This window comes from Lipophrys pholis, assembly GCF_963383615.2.
Source record: "Lipophrys pholis genome assembly, chromosome: 7".
Taxonomy (NCBI): Eukaryota; Metazoa; Chordata; class Actinopteri; order Blenniiformes; family Blenniidae; genus Lipophrys; species Lipophrys pholis.
In genome coordinates, this window is record NC_137638.1 from 4691376 (window position 1) to 4713393 (window position 22018).

At 41.5% G+C, this 22018-nt stretch overlaps 1 protein-coding gene across 1 annotated transcript; it reads right to left on the reverse strand.

The window, feature by feature from the left end:
* Positions 1-14126: 14126 nt before the first annotated feature.
* On the reverse strand, positions 14127-21886 carry LOC308111705 (leukocyte surface antigen CD53-like). The gene is made up of 8 exons (XM_080466702.1): positions 21741-21886; positions 21223-21315; positions 18714-18902; positions 18572-18646; positions 16993-17103; positions 15982-16089; positions 15805-15888; positions 14127-14997 (listed from the first exon to the last, which is right to left on the reverse strand). Exons 2-8 carry the CDS (start codon positions 21283-21285, stop codon positions 14929-14931), a joined length of 699 nt encoding a protein of 232 aa, XP_080322828.1. The 5' UTR covers positions 21286-21315; positions 21741-21886; the 3' UTR covers positions 14127-14928.
* Between the last annotated feature and the right edge of the window lie 132 nt (positions 21887-22018).

Consider the following 22018-nt stretch of genomic DNA (forward strand, 5'->3'; position numbering starts at 1 on the left):
TGATAAAGTATGTGTGGGTATGCTAAATCATTGAATTATATATTTTGTATAACTATATTTTCATAAGTTAAAAATTTATTATTTATCATCATCAAATGTGTATATATTCTTTGGATACGTGTGTGTGTATATGGGGATATTGTTCTGTATGTGATTGTGCTTAAAGTTTGGATGTCACATGCCTGAAATGAATGAATGAACGACAACATTTCAATAGAAAAGATTCACATTTACACGGCAACGTCACGTCACAGCAGAAATGCCCAAACATATGCAGTGAGCATTCGAGGCCACAAGTTGGCGCTGTTGATCCATCAACAGGAAGTAGATTCACATTAAAGCCATTTTTCCAAAATTAATCTCTCTCTCTCTCTCTCTCTCTCTCTCTCTCTCTCTCTCTCTCTCTCTCTCTCTCTCTCTCTCTCTCTCTCTCTCTCTCTCTCTCTCATCTCTCTCTCTCTCTCTCTCTCTCTCTCTCTCTCTCTCTCTCTCTCTCTCTCTCTCTCTCTCTCTCTCTCTCTCTCTCTTCTCTCTCTCATCTCTCTCTCCTCTCTCTCTCTCTCTCTCCCTCCTCTCTCTCTATCTCTCTCTCTCTCTCTCTCTCTCTCTCTCTCTCTCTCTCTCTCTCCTCTCTCCTCTCTCTCTAAACCGTCCAGCATTAGTTAAACGAGTTATTTATTGGTGAAGAACATACTGGACACCCTCACAGGTAAATTCTAAAGAAGTCCAACATTTTCTGCATTCATTTCTTTCTAAATGGGGCTTAAAGCTGCATTTGACATCTTTTACTGCCAATGAAAGTTCTGCCCCACCATGGAGACTCTATCTGTGGATATATAATGATAATCAATCATTATTAATAAATTAGAACTATAGAATCAATAATAAAGATTGAGAGCATTGCAGCCATTCACTGAGAGGGTACTCCTTGGCACAAAAAGAAATCAAAGAGCTTAAAACAGCTATTCTGAGTATTCTTTATTTCAAGCGGTGTCATTACCGAGGCCATTCCTGCTCTCGATTTGGTGATTTCTAACTGAGCAATTTTCACTGTGAACCTTCTGACTTTCTGTGGCTATTTCTTGTTGTGTTCCTGCAGTTTTTGGAGCCAACATTCCCTGGCGGCCGACGTTTGCCAAGAGAATCGGGCAGACTCGCCGTCTTCCTGCTGCTCGTCTCGAGAGGCGAGCGCCAGATCATCTCGACCGGAATATCCCACCGACGCTGCCAGAACACAAAGGCTGGAGCGCTTGTGTGTTTCTCCATCACACCAGATCTATATTTGAATGTGTTTCACTTTCACTCGGTTGCCAGCAAGAAACTACTTGTGATTTAGGATATCGTCTATTTTTGAAGCGGTGAATTAGGAGTTTAAAGTTTCGACTGTGTCGTGACCTGATCGAACGAAACATCGTCACACGATGCTTCGAAAGAAACAATATGCTGAAGTAAGAAACAACAAAATGAATATACACAACAAACAATCTAGTTGTTTTTTCGTCAAAATGTCTTCTCCCAATATATTTAAGATAAATTAACCAAACAAGTAATAATTCATCAAGATAGAGGGACTTGTTTTTAAGCAATACATCTTAGACATCTTAAGTCAAAAGATCTTAAAATGATCTCGTTTTGAGTTGTATTTTAGAAGAACGAGGTTTACATTTTTGAAGCTCAGGGGTAATTTGTATAAGAAGTGCTAAAATCACGATTGTCTTCACGAGTGTCTTATAAAACACCAAGCTTGAAATACCGGTAAAATACACCTTCAAATGAGTTTCCCCCTGCTAATTTTAAGTTCTCAATATTCTAAGTCACGTCGTATTTCAAGAAATCTTTTTACTTGTTCTATTGGTAGGTTTCTTTTCACTTTTTTTATGTTGTGTTTTGAGAGGGCACTTTTTCAGTGTGATCCAGCTGTTTGTGTTTTATTTGAGAACTACCTTCCTGAGAACTTTTTACTTCTCTTCCCTTCATGTGAAGGCCAAGGCCCCGTTTATACGTTTCAAACGAAGACGCATGGTTTTGAAAATGATGTCCGTTCACTGGAGAAACGCGGTGTAGTTTTTATGTTTGGCCACTGGTGGGTGCTGTTGGTTGGTTTTTTGTATCAAAACCTCACACGCATGCGCACAGATAAACACTAACAATGGGAGACCAGAGACGTTCATACGGACAGACAACCAAGTTGGATTAGATTTTCCTCGCTTCCACGTTTCCGAAAAGGTCTCTTTTCTCTGAGAAACAGCGACTCACTACTGCCACCCGGTGCACCAGACTGAAATAACTCCGTATCAGCCTGCACCTTTAAACTGAAGTGAACATCTTGACACGCGCTCTGCCGAGGTCGTTTAAATTCACTCGGAAGGAAAGTGGAAAATGTGAGTCTGTTCAAGGATACACGTCAAAATCATAAATTGCAAAACTCAATCTGGCAAGCGTTCAGCATTAGACTGATGATATATAAATGCATTAGCACAGAAGGATACAAGGTTACAATTTCCCTTTTAAATCAGGGGGGCAAAAAGGTTTGAGTACCTAAATCACTGGGAATGGCATTATGGAGCCTGAAGGCCGTTAAATTAAACAACCTCTTTAGTAATGCAGTTGTTTTTGGGAAAAAAAATAAAATAAAAAATTCAATAGTTTTTTCAGCATTATACATTATACATCTCAGCTTTTGAAACCGTATTTATTCATGTAGGAAAAATCAGTGACGAAGTTATTAGAATTTAGAAATTTGGGATTTTATAGACGAAAATGTGAGGAAAACTGGTTTTACCACCATTTGTTTGCCTGAAAATGATAAGGCATTCATAATTAAACCAAGGTAAATCTAAAGTTACATGTTTACGTGAAACGCAGAGCCCCTTTAATTATATGGACGAATGCAAAGAGTCTTGATATTCCCTGAGCGCTCGTACTCGGTTTCCATGTCAATCTCTCTGTAATCAGTGGATTTTAACGCCAGAACAAACACCGTCGATGACGCATTCAGTTCAGCAGCTTCTCTCTCATCTCACGACGTACGAGTTAGGGAACGAGAAATCAGAGCAACTCCAACCAAACCCCTTCTAAGCAATAGATGCAGAGCATGAAGATTCTCTTTGTGACCCTGAAGAGCTCCAAGGTTCTGACTGCTTTCCTTATCACTGATGTGATGCTTCCAGGTCTGATCACATCGTGGAATAACAAGCACATCAACGTCTTCAATCATCGGCGCCGCCGCATTCTCATCAGCGACAGCAGGTCGGGGGAAGGGAAAGCTTTGTACTTTTAGAACAAGGCGGCCTGGAGAATGTCGTCCTTTTACAGCGAGTAACAGCCCAGGATGGAAAAATAATTTCCATTTCCATTTGCACTTATGCCCGCTCACGGTGATCTGCCCCAGACCGGCGGCGGAGAGGGCAGAAAGTGATTACCGGGTGATGGGCCCTCGGCCTCCTCTGCTCAGCAGGGAAATTGCCTGGCGGGAGGTTTGTGAGAGAAACGGGTGAGGGAGGGAGACGAGTTAGTGCGCGTGAAGATTTACTCGTACCTTATTAGTGAAACGACCTCTGTTGATAGTTTGGTAATCAGTCCTTCATTTGGTGTTAAAGTTATGTTCAGATTACAGAAAAATAGGTTTGTACAGTTTTTGCTGTTGTATAACATCATTGTATTTATGACATGTATGACATGCATTTATAACTTCACTGTACTTATACACGATTAGTGTTTTATGCTGTCAGATCAACATTTGTTGGGCTTGTGTTCTAAAGGGTTGCACAATAACGGGGGGGGGGGGGGGGGTAAACCTGATAGAGCAGCTTCCATCAGATCTTCAGCCTCTTGTTTTTTCCGTCTGTTCCTCCTTCAGCGCCATCATCTCCACTTCTGAGAGCAACATTATCTCTGGTCTTACGATGGACTCCATGAAGTACTTCCAAAGACACTTTCCGGGCTTTTCAGTCTGGGTTTTGGTTTTAACCCCTGCTTGACAGAATTTTGCTCAATGACTTGGTAGTCCGTTGTTTCACGCGGTTAAAGGCGCTGCGGACGAACCCTCTGCACTTCTGATTCTGCTTGTCAGATTTCGAGGAACCCATCGATCCTCCTGTCACCTCTGGATCATTGAAATCATAACAACACCATGCAAATCAATGCAAAACTAAAATAAAAAAACTAAAATAAAAAAACACATATGGAGGAAATCTTGGGATTCAGCATCTTGTTTGAGGACATTTGACCTTGTTTATAATTTCTGGGGAATTGAAAAACGCAACAAAGCACAGAAAGAGAGCTTTGTCCACATATACACCACATCATTTATCAATGTACATATTTTCTGTTTACCTTTGCATATTTATCTGTATATAAAGAGGATAGGTCATCAGTAATTTCATTCTCCAATGAAAATAAAACTATTCTGATTCTATACACGTCGTCACGCCCCCCCCCCAGAACATGTTCAATATTGAAGAACTCCCCTATGTTGGTTAATCAAGACTGATTAGTGCCCATATATGGTGATATACGTTTAAAGTTGTGAAAAAGTAGTTTTGACAGATGGCCGACGAGATGGGGGTCAAACTGCTCCACAAGCTGAACCATGTTTTAAAGCAGTACACCTTGGATGTATTATTTAGGATTACTTGGTGGTTTAGTGGTTAGTACCGTTTCCTCAGTCAGGTTGCAGTCTGCAGTCCAGTGTTCCCGTTAACCTTTGAGGTCGACACGTCGGGCAGTTTAACAAGCACCAACACATGCAATGCTGCTTCTTCATTCTCAGTATCAACGCCGCCTCCTCTGCCATCGCACTTATTAAAATGAACTCTGCACTTATTCTTGGTGTGACGGTTGCTGCTTCTGATCATCTCGGCCCAAAACAGCAGCTGCGTCCCCGTCATCCATCACAAACTGTCTGTTCTTCAGTTCAAACCTAAAATTAACCCTGCTTCGATATAACTGGGTTCCTTTTTCTCTCTACACGGTGATAAATCCGAGTGTACGTGGTCATGAGGGTCTCACACGTGTTCACGATGCTGTTTTTAGACGTCTGACGAGTCGGTGACGCACGCACAGTGAGTCCCCGGATCCCCCCGCTTCAAGATCTGCGCTGAAATAGACACACACATCTGTGTGGCTTCCTATTTATGCCAATGACTCTGATTTCTTTCACGTTTTTTTTTTTGGTTGGAAAGTTAAAGTTGGCACCAGATGGCCAAGTTTTCTGAAAGAAGCCAAACTACAATAACAAATCGAGATCATTTACTGATGCGTTTCGTTTACTTTTCTGTGGAAATATGAGTGTGACCAGCAGGAGAAACGAGCTTCAGGTTGTTAAAATCCAGATTTCAGAGTCACATCCTCGAAATAACAACAAAAAAAAAAGATTAGGTACTTGAACTGTTTACTACTAGTTTTCATAAAACAACTCCTTGATTGTTAATATGTCCAGCATTCAAAATAGATCTTTCCCTACATATACTTGTCATCACGGCAGGAATTCTCTCCAACGACCGTCCAATCAAAGACAAGATTCACCAGACTGTCAATCCAGTTTGTGACCGAGCCGCCATCTTGTTCCGGTTTGAACTCCAGGAGCAGAACGCCCCCGAGTGGCACCACCTAGTGGCCAGCAAGTGACACGCCCACCATGCGTGCCATTTTCAGATGCGGCGAGAGAAAAAAAAAAGTGGAACCGAGAGGTCAGCGTCACTTTCCTGGGCTCCAGCTGTGGGCAGGTGATTGGACATTAACACACACACACACACACACACACACACACACGCACGCACACAGATCAATGTAAAGCATCAATGTATGATGTGTTTTATGACTTGTGCTATGAAGTTTTCAGATTTTATAATGTGACTATGTAAAACAAACAAATCAAAGGATGATAACAATAAAACATTTACAATAATAATAATAATAATAATAATAATAATAATAATAATAATGCGAAACACCTAAAACCAGCCGTCCATAAGGGAGAATTGAACCGTGCAGAAAGAACCGAACGATTCAATCTTTCACTGAGCATCCTGAGTCTAAACATGAAACTTTTCTGAAACGAAAACGCAAAAACAATGTATTTTCATTTGAAATGTTATCATAGAAAAGGGGCATCTATGCATTTCTAATTTATGCTCACAAGCGCATATTTCAAGGTTTCATTGTTTGCTTTTGCAAATCTCCAGAGCTCCGGAAGGAAAAGGAGAGAAAACTCTTTCAGATCACAAACCAGACGACTGACCCACCGAGAAGAGCCTGATTAGTTGATACCTCTCCTCGTGGCATTGCGTTCAACGTGAAGGCTCGCTTCCTGTTGGCGCCTCCAACATGTGCTGAGCACTGAATGTTCCTTCTAAAGCAGGTGGGGTTGTGATTCTCTTCACCTCGCAGCCGGCCCGCTCCGACCCCGGCTCTACGCCGTATATAGTCGCAGGTGATGTTGTTTCCTTCGCTGCTGGAAACCGACACCTGAGGGGCTCGTAAACACAGAAAAGCTCTTTGACTGGAGGTGGAAGGTCCTTCGGGAAACTGCTGGCAGAAACCAGGAGATAAAACTTCCAGTGGTGGTTGGAGTGACGGCATTTGGGTCGACTTCAAAGACAGACGCACATTAATTAACCAAAGTTTATCTGTAATTAGCACCCGGCTTCGTTACGTAAAGACAACTCGTACTTTCCCTGGACTGGAAAAAAAATAAAAATAACTTGAGCAGTGTTCCAAATATTGTCGGATTTCAAAGCGACTATGTATTTGATCTCATGGGGGGGGGGGGCTACACACACACACACACACACACACACACACACACACACACACACACACACACACACACACACACACACACACACACACACACACACACACACACACACACACACACACACACACACACACACACACACACAGAAAGCTTCTGGTCTGTTTACGTCTTCTCGACCCGGCTGTCAGTCACCAGATAACTCGGCCACCGGTCTACAGAGCGACTCGCTCCATTACTATGTAAATTCGGCTAAATTAGCCTCCTTCTCCATCAGTGCTGACCAGCTGGACCCCGCCGCGCCAATAACAGACCATAATATTATACTGCTGCCTCGGCACTACGTTATTTCGTCAGCTTCTGCATTTCAACTTGATGCAGAGTGATGACTTTTTTGTTTTTCCCTTCAATGTATTTGAAATCTTCTTCAACTTGACCTTTTGCGTCTCTGTTAATTTGAAGTAAATTACATTTGGTTGGTTTTTGTGTATCTCTCACTGAATTACGGCAACAATTAGTGCATATTAAGTACATATATTCTTGATACGTTATTTTAAAATGACTTAAGCTTTTGGCTTGAGTGACTCTTTGAGGGATGCCATCACGCCTTTTAACGCCAAGCCAACTGGTCCCAACGAATCACGTGCGTGGCAACAAGAATTGATCAAGTTGACTCACCTGGGCAGAAATCTGTTTTCTGGTGACGTGTAACATCTCACAAGATCCTAATGGAGTCACATCATACAACTTTTCAACACTTTCACATGGTTCCTATTGGTCCAAAAACATTGTGTTCAAAGTTTTTCAACCCAAATCCAGCTTGTAGTTGATTTTCAGCCAGTTGAATATTTGATTTGATTTGACTGGCTCCGCCCCACATACCCATCTTGGGAAAAGGAGGAAGTGCTGAGATCAGATAATTTAATCATCCTCTACTGGTGATCATAATGAGTAGCGACAGGAGAATCTCCTGAACCACCATTGAATCATAGAATTGAATTAAAATATCACCTCACAATTATCAAGCCGTCACACACACCTTTGATCAACAGTCTCTATCAGAACAACTTTGCAGACATGATCAATTCCTCACAAGTAACCAAAAAAAAAAAAAAAAAATGGCCTCAGCTGTTGCAAACTAACCAGCCTGGTGCTTCAAACAGTAATATAAAAGCAATAAACCTGAATATTTTACTTACAGTTCCCACATTTGCAGTAGTCACTGGTACAGATCCGAGCTTTATTAGAAGTTGTGCAGCGAATCCAGCGTTGTTCTGGTCGAAGTTATGAAAACACTCCTCCATAGTGCTGAGAGCGACAAACAAAACTTTGGGAAGTCTTGTTGGTCGATTCCCATTAAAAATAAATTAATCCGCCGGGTCCTCAGAGGCTCAGACGACGGCAGTAAAAAATCAACTCCTCTGCTCGTTGATACAACGAATAATCTGACGTGTTTTGCTCGGATCTTCGCCATGTTTGTTTACCTGCAGCGGAAGCGCACGAGCAGCTGCCTGGTTGTGGGCGGGTCAAAGGGAGGGTCTACCTGGTTTGGGATTGGCTAAAAAAACCCTGGTGACGCTGCACGGGGTTTGCTTTCCGATTCGCTCATTGGAGCAACACACTTCAGAACAAATGAAACGAGCCAGAGAAAGAGAGGACAGACTTTCTTCACTTCTGGAGCGTCATTCCAGGTATGGGGACGATTATTACTGCTGGAAAACCATTAGAAAGTGAATTTTAGCATGATATGTCCCCTTTAAGAAGTTAGGCTGACGATCATAACGATGGACTTATTAATATTTGATTGAGAAGTCATGACCAATTCCAAACAGCTCTCCAGAGGAAAAGTCAACATTCTTTAAGAGCCAAAGGAGAACATGCAAACTCCCCACAAAAGCCAAATATAAACTGGATGTTCAGCGTGAATGACTAGTGCTATCCACTTCGCCAACATGCAGCTTCCCATTGAACAGCGTGAATCCACCTGGCCTACATTTCCTCACACAGCGTTAATAACTGTCAGGTTTATGTATGCATGTCCCACACACCGCAGGGCTAAAATAATGAATGCATCATGGCTGTGCTTGTAAATGACAGGGTGGAGCGGTGCAGGTCATGTTGTGAGATTATTAAACCTCATGGAGATCGCCTGAGATTAAAAAAAAAAAAGAAAAGATGAATAAATAAGATAAATGATGTTTTTCCAAGCAACAATTCAATGAAGCGAAGACCTGGTGGTGTCGGAGGAGGAGGAGGAGGATGAGCGGGTCACTTGGCACATCGATCGAGCCTCCAGCTGAGAAACGTGCCTCGTCTCCACATGTCGGACGTCTCGGGGGACATCTTGGCAGAGTGGCAGCGAGGGCGGGGCGGCGGCCATGTGCCGGAGCCACAACCTCAGCTGTGCACTGACCTACTTACCTGTGTGACCCGCTTTGCTTTACGTTAAAAATGAATGATTGTTTGTTTCTTTTTTGTTGTTGTTTGTTTGTTGATTTTTTTTTTTCCTTCATGTAAAAATTTCTGCAATTATTGTCAACATGATATATGTTAAGGAGTGTTTTGCATAGTGTGAAAGAAATACTGGTGTGTGAAATGTATTGTCATGGTGAAAGGCTGCAGGACCTCAGGAACATCAGCTTCTCGCTATGCAGGAGCTGATGAGGATCAATAATAAACAAACAAACAAGGCTGTTATCAAAAAGTCACATTTTCAGTGGCTTCGTTTCAACTGACCCTAAAATGCAATGAAAGTTTTTCCTTTAACCAAATAGCGTGATTTCTAGGGCAAAGTGTTGTTGTTTTAAAAATGTCACATTACTGGTTAGTATGTATGAAACTAGTGTGGAACTTTAACTTGGTGCAGCTGGTTTTAGTTAAGTTTCAGGTCTGCATCACTTTGAGCTCCAAATAAATAATAAAAACCACTACTGTGCCTGATTCCTCCTCATCATGACAAAGCCTTTTGAAGCGACTGAAAATCTATTCGAAATGTATTAACAGAAATGCCTTTTCATTTTCAGATTAAAACTGCTTTTTTTTGTTTGTTTTACTCATAAATAAAATGACTAATCAATCAACCAAACCACATTTTAATTATTCTCTTCAAGGCTGCTTATTCTATGACTTGATTAAAATGAAAAAGTAAATCTTTAAGTTTTTAATTTTCAAAAGATGCCCCAGCAAGTCCATCCCGGCTTCCATACCTCCACTCCGGCTGGGACTCAGTGCAGTTTCCCTCCAGTTGGATCAAGGTGCCCGATGCTGCCACCTGCTGGCTCCACATGTGAGTGAAGGCGACTGGCGTTTGTGTCCTACATGTAGTTGGTGTCAAAACACTTTTAGGTTGTGTACGTCACTCCCGCCACCATCGTGCTTTGAGTCAGTGAAGCGCGGCTGACTCGTTTATTGGCCGATCGATTCCCCATCTCGTGCTGTAAGTGTCCTCGGGCAAAACCCCAAAAGTCAAGTTCACCCCAACGGCGTTGGAGCCGCTTGCGCGGCAGTTTGCCGTTTTTTTTATGCAGGTGATGGTGACGGACCATGTAAAGTGAGTTGCTGAAGTCGTGAAATTAAGTCAATTTACAAACGTTCGGGCGGAGGGATCATTTTTGAGATTAGCCTAGAAAAACACAGACTGAGCCACTTTACGGACACATTACTGCAAAGAAACAGTGAGAAAACACACAATAAATGTGTTGCTCCTTTAAGAATATACTGGGACACGGGAGAAACGTTTTTACTCGCTCAACATTTCTTAACATTGAAGTACAGCACTTGAGAACCTCAGTAACTTTACACAAAGAGACATGAGGCTTTTAGTAACGACACAAAAGTGTTTCTAACCCGTTTCACATTTACACTGCAACGTTTTGAAAACGAGGTCCGTTTACACAGAAGCAGCAAAAAAGCGGAAAACGATATAGTCAGCATGTTGGGCCACGAGTTGGTGTCGTTGTTTGTTTGATTCAAACCACATTCAGCCAAAACTGGTGCAAAACACGTCCACACGTCCTCAGGAAAGCAGCAATGAAAGTTTATTTTGTACGCATTGCATGAATGTCTCGAAAATACGAAGTTTCCCTGATTCAAATTGAGCGTCTTAAAGTGACGTTGAAGACTAGCGCCCCCACGCTTCAATGGTGAGGACAAGAATTGCATGCAGGCTGGCAACTTTATTAAAGTGAAAGAGTGACGATGAGTCACTCTCATACACAAATAATATATGAAAAATTGCCTAATTTTACACTAGATCGTGACAAAAAATAAAAAATAAATGCAGAGGGAAAACAAAACTGCAAATTTCCATGCAAAATTTCACAAATCGTGCTTTAAGGGGGGCTGAGTGGAGAAAGCTTGAAGACTAACTCTTGAATTCTTTATGTACCAAACCAATCGAGCAGGAGCATCTTTTCAACTCTGTTCTAGAAAGCGTCTTATGGTGGTTTCCTCGACATGAAAACACATCCAGTTGAGCGCAGGAAACATCTTCGGAGTCAATCTGTGACCTCCAGCTCCCTCTCAGAGGAGAACCAGGACCCCTGGTGGGAATCCACTGATTCACGGTCCGACAGAAAATTGACGGCAGATCACTGAACTGTTCCGTCGTCGTCTTCTGCTGAGTGAGCTGCAGATTAGATTTAGAAAGATTGGCGTTGTCAGACTAATGTCTCCTCCCAGCAGGACGATCAGCAGAAATCAGAGGGACGGTCAACAAAAGCAGAGAACCCCCTGCAGTTTCATGATACCTGCAGGGAACTCGGCTGCAGCCGCCGCCCGCCTCCCCCCGGTAGGACTTCTGCTGCCGCCACTCAATCAGTTTAATGCTCATGTGTTTGATTTCCTGCGTAAAAGAAGGAATGAGGTCAATCGAGACACGAGTGGGACAGGTTGTCTTGAAACAGGAACGTCTGCTGAGTTTGCACTTCAGAGCCTGAACTTTTTATTTAGGAAGCTGAAGTTTTACCACCGATCTTCTGGAGTTGAACCATCGTGTCGAAATGTGTCTCAGCTGGACAGAAGGTTCAGGACGTCCGATGATCAAATGCCCTATAGGACTTTGTCTTGCTCAAGGACACTTCAACATCTGGACGGGGGAGATGGGCGATCGAACCTGCAACCTTCAGACAAACTTTTTCTTTCGCAATTACAATACGTGTGTAAAATTATTGCCTAAACATGATTGTAAAAAGTCCTACAATAGAAAATCTAATGATGTACAGTATTAAGATTTCTTTTTAAAGCAAATTTGCATGTTTTTTTTTAATATACTGACATTTTTCTTATACGTTTTATGTGTTTTATGTGCCTGTTGTGTCTGCAACCTTAACGTACCGCTGCCGGTCTTGGCCGGGAAACTCTTGAGAAATAGATTTTTAGTCTCAACAAGTTAAATAAAACATCGTCGTTCCGGAAGTTCACCGTCTTTTTCTTTGGTACAGGAATTACGGTAGGAGATTTAAGGCAGGTATTAGACACTCAGTCGCCCCCGTCTTTGTGGGTCCCTTGAGTCCTGCCATCTTGAAAAAGCCTCCAGCAGATATTTGGAGAAGCAGAGGAGGCCGAAGATCAGCTGTGGTGAAACCCGACGGTTTAGAAGAAGAAGAAGAATTCTTATTGGACCAGTGAATTAAGACACGCTTCTCATGCCGCGACACGTTTAGACCGACACAACATCACACAGGTTGTCGTGGTGATCGGTGTCATTTTCTCCAATATGTCAGGACGCCGCGAGCCGACGCAGGAGAGGGATTGTGAAAGCGTCTCGGGAGAAATCAGCGGCGGCATCAATCAGGAGAAAGTTGTTAACAGAGATTTCCCAACCCCGCCCAGAAGATAAATCTCCAATCTGGCCACGAGCGGCACTATCTGGAGCCGCCAGCAGCACGGGAGACACTTTCAAAGCAATCAGCACCTTCGTTTATCGGGCTTCCTCTCGGCCCACCAAACCACCGCCTGCCGCGTGAGCGCCGGCGCCGACGCCGCGATCTCCACCGACGGCTCGTGTGAAGATGTGAGAAGATAAGAGAGGAAACATTCCTGAGCAACGCGATCAGGAAAACGAACCGTCTGAAAGTGGCTTTCTAACGGCGATCCAGTTTCCACATCGCAAGTGTTTCCCAGATCTGCTTTTTACAGAAATAGCTTTCATTCCTTCACAAGTTTAAAACATTAATTTATGCATTAGAGGAATCAGAACTTTTCCCATGATTCTTATTGGTCTTCCTCAGATTCCTGCTTTGGCCTGACTGTTTCTGCCACTCTGCTGACAAACCTGAGAGTTTCCCCATGAGATCATTTGGCTCCTGCGCTCCGTTCACACGGCTCTCCTTTCATTTATCTCCAGTTTCTCATAGTCAATCAATACGTGAGCTAAATGCCGACTGGCGTAACTGTTGGGGGCTTTTTATCGACTGCGAGGTTATGGTTTTCATATTTCCATGAGTTTTTTTATCCATATTTATTGGTTACAAATCCCTGTTCAAGATCCGTTTTTGAGAGGAAACTTGATTTGAAATTGTTCCGTTTGAGCTTATTGGATGCAGTGCTTTCCACGTTACTATGACAACTGGAAAAACGCATCGAATTTTTGATCGATTGAAATGTTTATTTCGAATAAGGTATGAAAACAAATAAGGAAAAAAAAAAGAAAATTAACAACGTTTTCCTCTCAAATAAATAAAGAAATGAATAACAGTAATAATAATATAAAAATAAATCAAGAAAAGAAAACATCGTCAGATGAGTATTCGAAAAGGAGTGAGAAGAAGTAAAAACTTATTTACTCTCACCCCTTGTCCCAAAGTAAATAATATAATTAACGTTCTTCATCGCTTACACACACACACACGCACGCACGCGCACACACACACACACACACACACACACACACACACACACACACACACACACACACACACACACACACACACACACACACACACACACACACACACACACACACACACACACACACACACACACACACACACACACACACACACACACACACACGTGTCCTGTGCAGTACATAAAATATATATACATACACGTCCATTCATACATATCTACAGACAGACATAAACACCCACACACGAGCACACAGTGCAAGGAAGAAACGCACAATAGAAATAACCGAAATAAATGACTAGAATTTAATTCTCCATTTCAAACACTTTATGCTCTAAAAATGTCAAATTATCACCTTTTACCAAGCTAATTAATCGAAATGTGGAGGAAAAAAACAAACTAGTGGGTTTGTAATTTCTATTTTTTGCAAATATCCATATATGGCCCCCATACAGACACATCTAGTGAATATACAACACAGCAAACTTGTTTTTATGGAACTTTTTTTATTTTTATTATTAAAAAAGAGAATATTTAATCACATAACTGGAGTGTGAATAGGAAAGAAATGGGAGGAAAATAACATTTATATACAACAATGTTTACATGCAAGTCCGGGATCTGTCAGCTTAATTCTTAGTTTAGCCAAAAAAAAAAAAAAAAGCCCGCTGGATCACTTAAACTGGTTAAAAGCACAGAGCAAAAAGAAAACGGACAATTTAAATAGATTTCTAAAAGATCAATAAAAAAAAAAAAAGAAATGTTTGCAGTGTTACAATAATTCACTGATAACTGTATGTACACCCATGAAAATATGAACTATTAAACGGCACCATAGAGCTGGTTCTATGTTACGTTGGTTCCCAAACAGGCCTAGATATTCAATTTAGCTTTAATCATACAGCGTCGGTTAGAACACGATCAACAAGCCAAGGCGATTCCCACATGAGCCCCGCAGGAGAGAGAAACTGTCTATTCACATTGATGAGAGAGAAAGTTGAAAGAAAAAGTATAAGAACTTGATGAGTTAACTAGAAAACAGGAAGTTGTTGGTGAGGAGGTGAAATCCCACACATTACAGAGGAATTCTGATTCTGAATTCCTCATGTCGTTGATGAGTTTTGTCCAGCAATCACTGGAAAAAAAAAAACGCATCGTTCTTGTTTTTTTTTTCACATAATCATGTCAGAACGTATCTCATCGCGATCTATATCCTTCATCTTCATCTTTTCCTTCATCGTCCTCGCTTGTTGACGAACGGCGGCAACCATCCAGGAAGCCGCCGCCTCGTGTGGATGGTTGAAGATCGATCTATGTATTTTTCACTTGTAGCCCAGTCCATGTCGGCTGAAGTGGCAGAACAGAGGCACGGTGACGCACATGCAAAGAAACTGGAGAGGAGCAGGAGGTGGTTCGTGAGATTTTTCTCAAAAAAGAATACATGATATAACACAACAAAAGACAAAAGCTAATTTATGTCATTTAAAAAAAAAATTTGACCTTTATTTAACCTGGTTAGTCATAAATCTATTGACAGTGACGACCTGGCAGCAAACATTAACACCATCCACAGATTATAGGTACAAATGAAATTATAAAATGAATGTAAAATCGGCCAGAACACAAAAGAAATCCAGCAGGAGGAAGTTTGTGGCTCAGAAAGCAGTTACAGCTTTAATATTGAGACTTCAAACTCTGACTTGGAGATGAAATTCTACAGCCTTCGTGCGTTTTGTCGGTTATTTAAGGATTTAATCTTTCGCAGAGATCTTTCCATGCTACTGTAGCGGCATGCCGTGGTCTCACAGTGACATCCAGATGGTACGTTCCCATAGATTCTGATCTAAAAGTTGCATGTCTGGACAAACAATTGAAAAAATGTGTGACTAATAAAAAGACTGACATATGATTCTAGTCCAGCTGAATCTTACATTTTTTCCTCATTATTAAATATAGAACCACGTATGATATGGATAAAGGGCAAAATTCTTACATACTGTACCAAAGTATTACAGTTTTCTTTAAAAAAAAAAAAAAAAGTAGAATGCCCACATTTAGTAATAACTGTTGCGATATGTAACAAGTTCATTCGAAAATGAGTTGAAAATGTATTACATTGTTACATATTGTATTATTATTACATAATGTGGCGCTACACACCCAGAACACAACGCTTGTAAAAAGCGAGACGACCAAACCTGTATCAGGAACATGGTGAGGACTCCGGCCCCGGTGCTCAAGTAGTTCCTGGCAAACCAGTTCCTCAGCACCTCCAGACAACCCTGCAGGGGGGAACAATTAGTTCTGTGAGCTCTAATCTACAACGAATGTTTTTTTTTTTTTTTTTTTTTCATCCAAATGGCAACGTCTATTACCCGTCCCCAGTTGGTATGCGTTGCAGAGTTACAGGGGTCCTGAATGCAGCAGGAGATTGGGACGTTCCCCTGCCAGTCGGCCTCGCCACGAACTCCACAGCATCTGAACTGCACAAAGAAAAAAAAACAAAAAACAAACATTATGATCAGATGAAGGAACTTTTATGTCGCTTAAGTAGAAGGAAGAGACACAGAAAAACTGTATGACTGGAAAATAAATACAAAGACAAATGAGATGTTAAAGGTCGTGTTGCTCCAGTAGCTTGTGTGTGTGCGTGTGCGTGTGTGTGTGTGTGTGTGTGTGTGTGTGTGTGTGTGTGTGTGTGTGTGTGTGTGTGCACTGCCATTTACATTGTTTACACATGAAACATGTCAGAGTTTGTGAAAACAAAACCAGTCCATCGCTCTGGATTTGTACATATTTGACATTTTTGTGACTCGGGACGACAGGATTATTTTATAAGATTACGTTTTCAAATTCTAAAAAAAAAAGTATAGTTTTTTTTCCATTTTGGGAGTTTGAGCTTTTCTGAAATCGGCTCCCAAAGGGGAACTTTTTGAAAACAATCAGATTCGGTCTCTGTGGAAAAAGAGGAGGAATGATTGCGTTTTTGAAAAGATGCTCCAACTACGTCTCCATGGCAACGGGGGACAACACAGCTTCTCTACAGATTGCCGTATTGTCCGAATGCAATAACCGCCGTGAGACCATTAAAGAAATGAGCTTCTAATGTTTTCCAGTGTGGAAGAAAACGAGCTCAGGACACGTCTCGGAGGTCACATGGAGGACATGGAGGACATGGAGGACATGAATAGCAGCAATAAGGAGTTTTACTGCGTACGACATTGATCGGCCCACTGTGTAACGGTATACCTTTTAAACATAATGTCTTCAAATATCATGTACTATCCTCATCCTGTAGGATAAGTGTTTGAGTGATGGACGTGTGAGTCAAACTTTGTGTCTTCGATTGTAAAAAAGGAGTTGACGTCCTCCCGTCTTTCATTCACCAGGTGCTGGACAGTGTCAAAGTCTTCTTTGAGGGTCATGTTGGCAGACGGACTGGACTGTCGGTAGATCTCCAAGCTTCGCCTCAGGTCTTCCTCGAAGAAAGAAGTAATCTGAGAGAGAGAGAGAGAGAGAGAGAGAGAGAGAGAGAGAGAGAGGTTAGAGTGGACAATACAAACACTGCTGTTTGGTTTCATGACAGCACATGCAGGCGGCATCGCACGGCAACAACAATCTGATATTTATTCCATTAACACCGACGAGGTCGCAGATTGTTTTCACATTTTTCACAGGAAGATGTGACGTGTCTTTATCAGGCCTCCTGCCACCGTTTGTCTGCGGTGAGTCGACCTGTCTGCTGAATTGAATGAAGAGTCCTTTGAATCCCGACGTGAACCAGGATTTCAGTCGCTCCCCACGATCTGTGTCTTTTTCCCTCCTTCTCTAGTCTCCTCACCCAAAGTCTCAGAATCGGGTTCAGCAGGTTTTCCACCTGTTAAATGAGAGTTTCTCCTTTCTACCGTCTCCTCTCCTTCTTCATGTCGAATTGTTGGGTTTTCTCAGTAAAAGTACTTCAAAATGACAGTTGTATGACAGATGTTTCTGGAGGACAACAGACTAACCGAGTTGGATTGTTATTACGGTGACTGTCAAAATAAAACTACCAAGTTGGATTGTTATTACGGTGACTGCCAAAATAAAACTACCAAGTTCGTTTGTTATTAAGGTGACTGTCAAAATAAAACTACAAAGTCGGATTGTTATTACGGTGACTGCCAAAATAAAACTACCAAGTTGGATTGTTATTACGGTGACTGTCAAAATAAAACTACAAAGTCGGATTGTTATTACGGTGACTGCCAAAATAAAACTACCAAGTTCGTTTGTTATTAAGGTGACTGTCAAAATAAAACTACAAAGTCGGATTGTTATTACGGTGACTGCCAAAATAAAACTACCAAGTTGGATTGTTATTACGGTGACTGTCAAAATAAAACTACAAAGTCGGATTGTTATTACGGTGACTGCCAAAATAAAACTACCAAGTTCGTTTGTTATTAAGGTGACTGTCAAAATAAAACTACCAAGTTGGATTGTTATTACGGTGACTGTCAAAATAAAACTACAAAGTCGGATTGTTATTACGGTGACTGCCAAAATAAAACTACCAAGTTCGTTTGTTATTAAGGTGACTGTCAAAATTAAACTACCAAGTTGGATTGTTATTACGGTGACTGCCAAAATAAAACTACCAAGTTCGTTTGTTATTAAGGTGACTGTCAAAATAAAACTACCAAGTTGGATTGTTATTACGGTGACTGTCAAAATAAAACTACAAAGTCGGATTGTTATTACGGTGACTGCCAAAATAAAACTACCAAGTTCGTTTGTTATTAAGGTGACTGTCAAAATAAAACTACCAAGTTGGATTGTTATTACGGTGACTGTCAAAATAAAACTACCAAGTTCGTTTGTTATTAAGGTGACTGTCAAAATAAAACTACCAAGTTGGATTGTTATTTCGGTGACTGACAAAATAAAACTACCAAGTTGGATTGTTACTGTTGAAAGTCCTCTTACCTCTCGGCTGTAAACCAGGAAGACGAGCGCCATGGCCAACTCCACCAGCATGAGGATGAAGAGCAGGATGAAGAACTGGAAGCAGGGTTCCACCATCAGTCTCACCACAACGCAGGGTGGGGAATGGTGACGTGGTACTCACGGAGATGAGCATGCAGCGGCTCTCCCTCAAGCCCCCGAGCACGCCCAGGTAGCACACGCAGGTGACGATGGTGCCGGTGACCACCAGGGTGTTGGCCGGGAAGATGGGCCAGAACGACGTGACCAGGGAGGCGAACTTCGAGTGCATCATCTGGAACTCCCCGAAGGCCACGACGAAGGCGCCGCACAGCTGAGAAAACACACAAAGAAGAAGATAAATAACTCGCTGTGGAGTCAAAGAATTCAAAAGGCTGTAACTTGAAAGTGGTTTGAGATCGTTGAACAAATCCACTTCTGTGTTTTGGTAAAAATGAATATATTTAATCTTATTTACAGATGATGATGTCGCAAGAGGGCGGCCATATTGAAGAACATGCTTTTTTCATAAAATTGAACATCAAAATTTGACTTCAAAAATACAAAATTCAACTTTAAACTTATAAAATTGCATTTTGAAGATACAAATTGAGCTCTGAACATATAAAATTGAATGTTTAACAAATTAAATTGCAATACAAATGTTTAACATTTGAAATTGAACTTTCAAGATAAAATCGCACAGGAACATTTGAAATTGAACTTTGAACATAAAAGATGTATTTGAAAATTTTACTTTTTTTCTCCCGAACGTGTATAAAAAAACTATGTAACTATTTGTAGATACAAAAGAAAGAAAAAGTTAAAAATGAATAAATGAATAAATAAATAAACATAGAGCCAATACATAACAAAACACTGCACATTGTTCGAAAAAGGAGTGGGAAGAAGTACAAAACTATTGTAAAAATAAACTTTAAACATAGAAAATTTGAATACAAACATTTGAAATTGAAATTGAATTAAACTTTAAACGTAGAAAACAATCATTTTCAAAACAATATTTGAACTTTAAACATAAAAATTGCATATTGAACACTTGAAATTAAACTTTAGATTTATTGTCATCGCATCTTTAAAAAAGTGTGTGTGTGTGTGTGTGTGGGTGTGTGTGTGTAGTCAGTGAGTTTATCTAGAAACGGTTTAACGCAGAAGTAATTCGGTGGAAGTTTCATGGTTGATGTGTGACAGAAGAAGAGCAGAGGGAGTGACAGGGAACCTTAAATGATACTGTAGCGCCCTCTTGTGGTTCAACATGCACATTTTCAGTCAACGCTCAATTCAAAATGTCCTGATTTTAGCTTCTATCCAGAGAAACATCCGAGCACGCACTGGAAGAAGTGGGAAGCCCAGCGTCACATGTTGTGAACTGAATCTGGAGTTCGGTGTGGAGAACACTGAAGACCCAAATATATGTTTCCAGGCATCGTGCATATTTGCAGGGCAGTTAGTCATTCAATGAAACAAGATAAAAAAAAATACTGCATCTGTGTGCTCAGTAGTATTTTACGGAAGAGTTTTAGGGCCACTGAAGAGAAAAAAAAATTTGGAGGCTAAAAAAAACAACCTAAAACCTTCGTGGCCTCAGAAAAAGTCGAAAATCAAAGTCGAAATTTCTTTTTTTTTCCACGGAGAGACGTCTATCCGTCCCTCATCATTTGCCCGTAGATGTGAATTCACATTAAATCACATAATTCTGACTATATCGGGTTGCTTAATGCTTATGGACACGTGATTTTACACAGGGTTTCCTTGATTAATAAGAACATTTAAATAAGCAGCCCGGGTTTCCGTGCCTTTGTCCTTCGTACTCGACGAACTTCCGCGACGGAACCAGGCAGCAGGCTGCTCCGTCTCTTATCGTCCTGATACTGACGATAACTGCACATTCTGTCCTGAAGCATCTTTTCATCACTTCATTAAACCGCCTGATGTGCAGTTTGAGGAAGCAGTCACACGCGCTGGCATGTGGATGGACGGACTTTTTTTTTCCACCGTGAAAAAAAAAAATCTCGACTTTGATTTTCGACTTTTTCTGAGACCAGGAAGGTTTTTTTTTTTATTTTTTTTTCTTCAGTAGCCCCAAAACTCTTCCGTAGTATTTAAACTTTGGTCTGGGGCAGTAATTTGTTGCTTTGTTTGTATCCCTCCACACCTCCTTCTAGTAGAGATTGTAATCGCCTTCGCCAAGGAAAGTTGGGCGGATAACATAGTTTTAGGCAGCGAGCCGTTCGGCTGTCATTCGGACGATCATTTTTCAGAAAAGACGGCGGGAAAAAATAGCGGACGTGTTGCTCAAAGCCTCTAAAATAGGTGTATAATGGCCATCACTACTTGTCACTGGCTTTTTTTTTGCTTAATTTAATCTTTTTTTCCACCAAAATATAGCAAATTACCGGCTCAAGGTTCCTCATTCTGACTCATCCTGATGCATTCAAATGCATGTGACACGTTTCCACTTAAACGCGGCCCTGAAAGGAAACGACTAGTAGGCCGATACGAGAGGAAGAAAGATCGATAAATAGGACCAAAGAGTTTTTATAGATAATTATACGGTAGCCGATGCCGAGGATTTAAAAAAAAAAAAAGAAGTTCTGTGTAGAAAATAAGTGAGCGAATGATTCGGCGCCTACCCAGCAGAGCAGGTTGAGCGCGGTCAGCAGACTCTTCAGGCAGGTCACACAGGAGCGATTCATCCTTCCAGATAATCTCCTCTCTCTTCACACCTGGAAGATCAGAGGGAGTTTGTGTTCCTGTCACATCTAATTAAAAAACCAAAAAAAAAAAGGGAAATCCAGATTTCAGTGCAGCCTGCAAGCCGCTGTGGGGTTCGGCGTGTTTACAGCACAGCTCTGTTTGATGTGGCAACACCGAGCCGCTGTGGACGCCCCCGACACAGTGAAGCTCTGTTAAGTTATCAGCTCTTATCTGCAGATTAACCTCAACTTGTAGCAGGTTCGCATTAGAAAAGATTTCCGGGAAGGTGAATGAACTTTGTCTTCTGCTGAAGACATTTAAAACGGTGAGCTTTAAATCATTCCCGAAGTCTTCAACGTTCATCACCTGCGATTCACGTTTTAGATCTATTAAAGAGACAAACACACCAAACAAGATAAAGGAGGAAGAAAAGACTAACAGACAGTGGATTTACCTGATCAGCACACCGTCCAGTGACAGATCCAGCCAGCAGTTACTTCGGAGCCGACATTCCCGGGGGTTGACCGACGACAGACGGGTATGAGGAGGAAGAGAAAAGGCGAGGGCGGAGGAACGCTAACGGAGTCCTCCGTCCGCATTACAGCGAAGAGGAGGGGCGGGAACACTTAGAGGTGAAGAAGAGCCGCTGACAGAGGTCAGGTTTGTTGTGAGAGAGGACGGAGCTTCCAATGCAAGTCTTCCTTGATCCCCTTTAGATATTAAAAATTATTT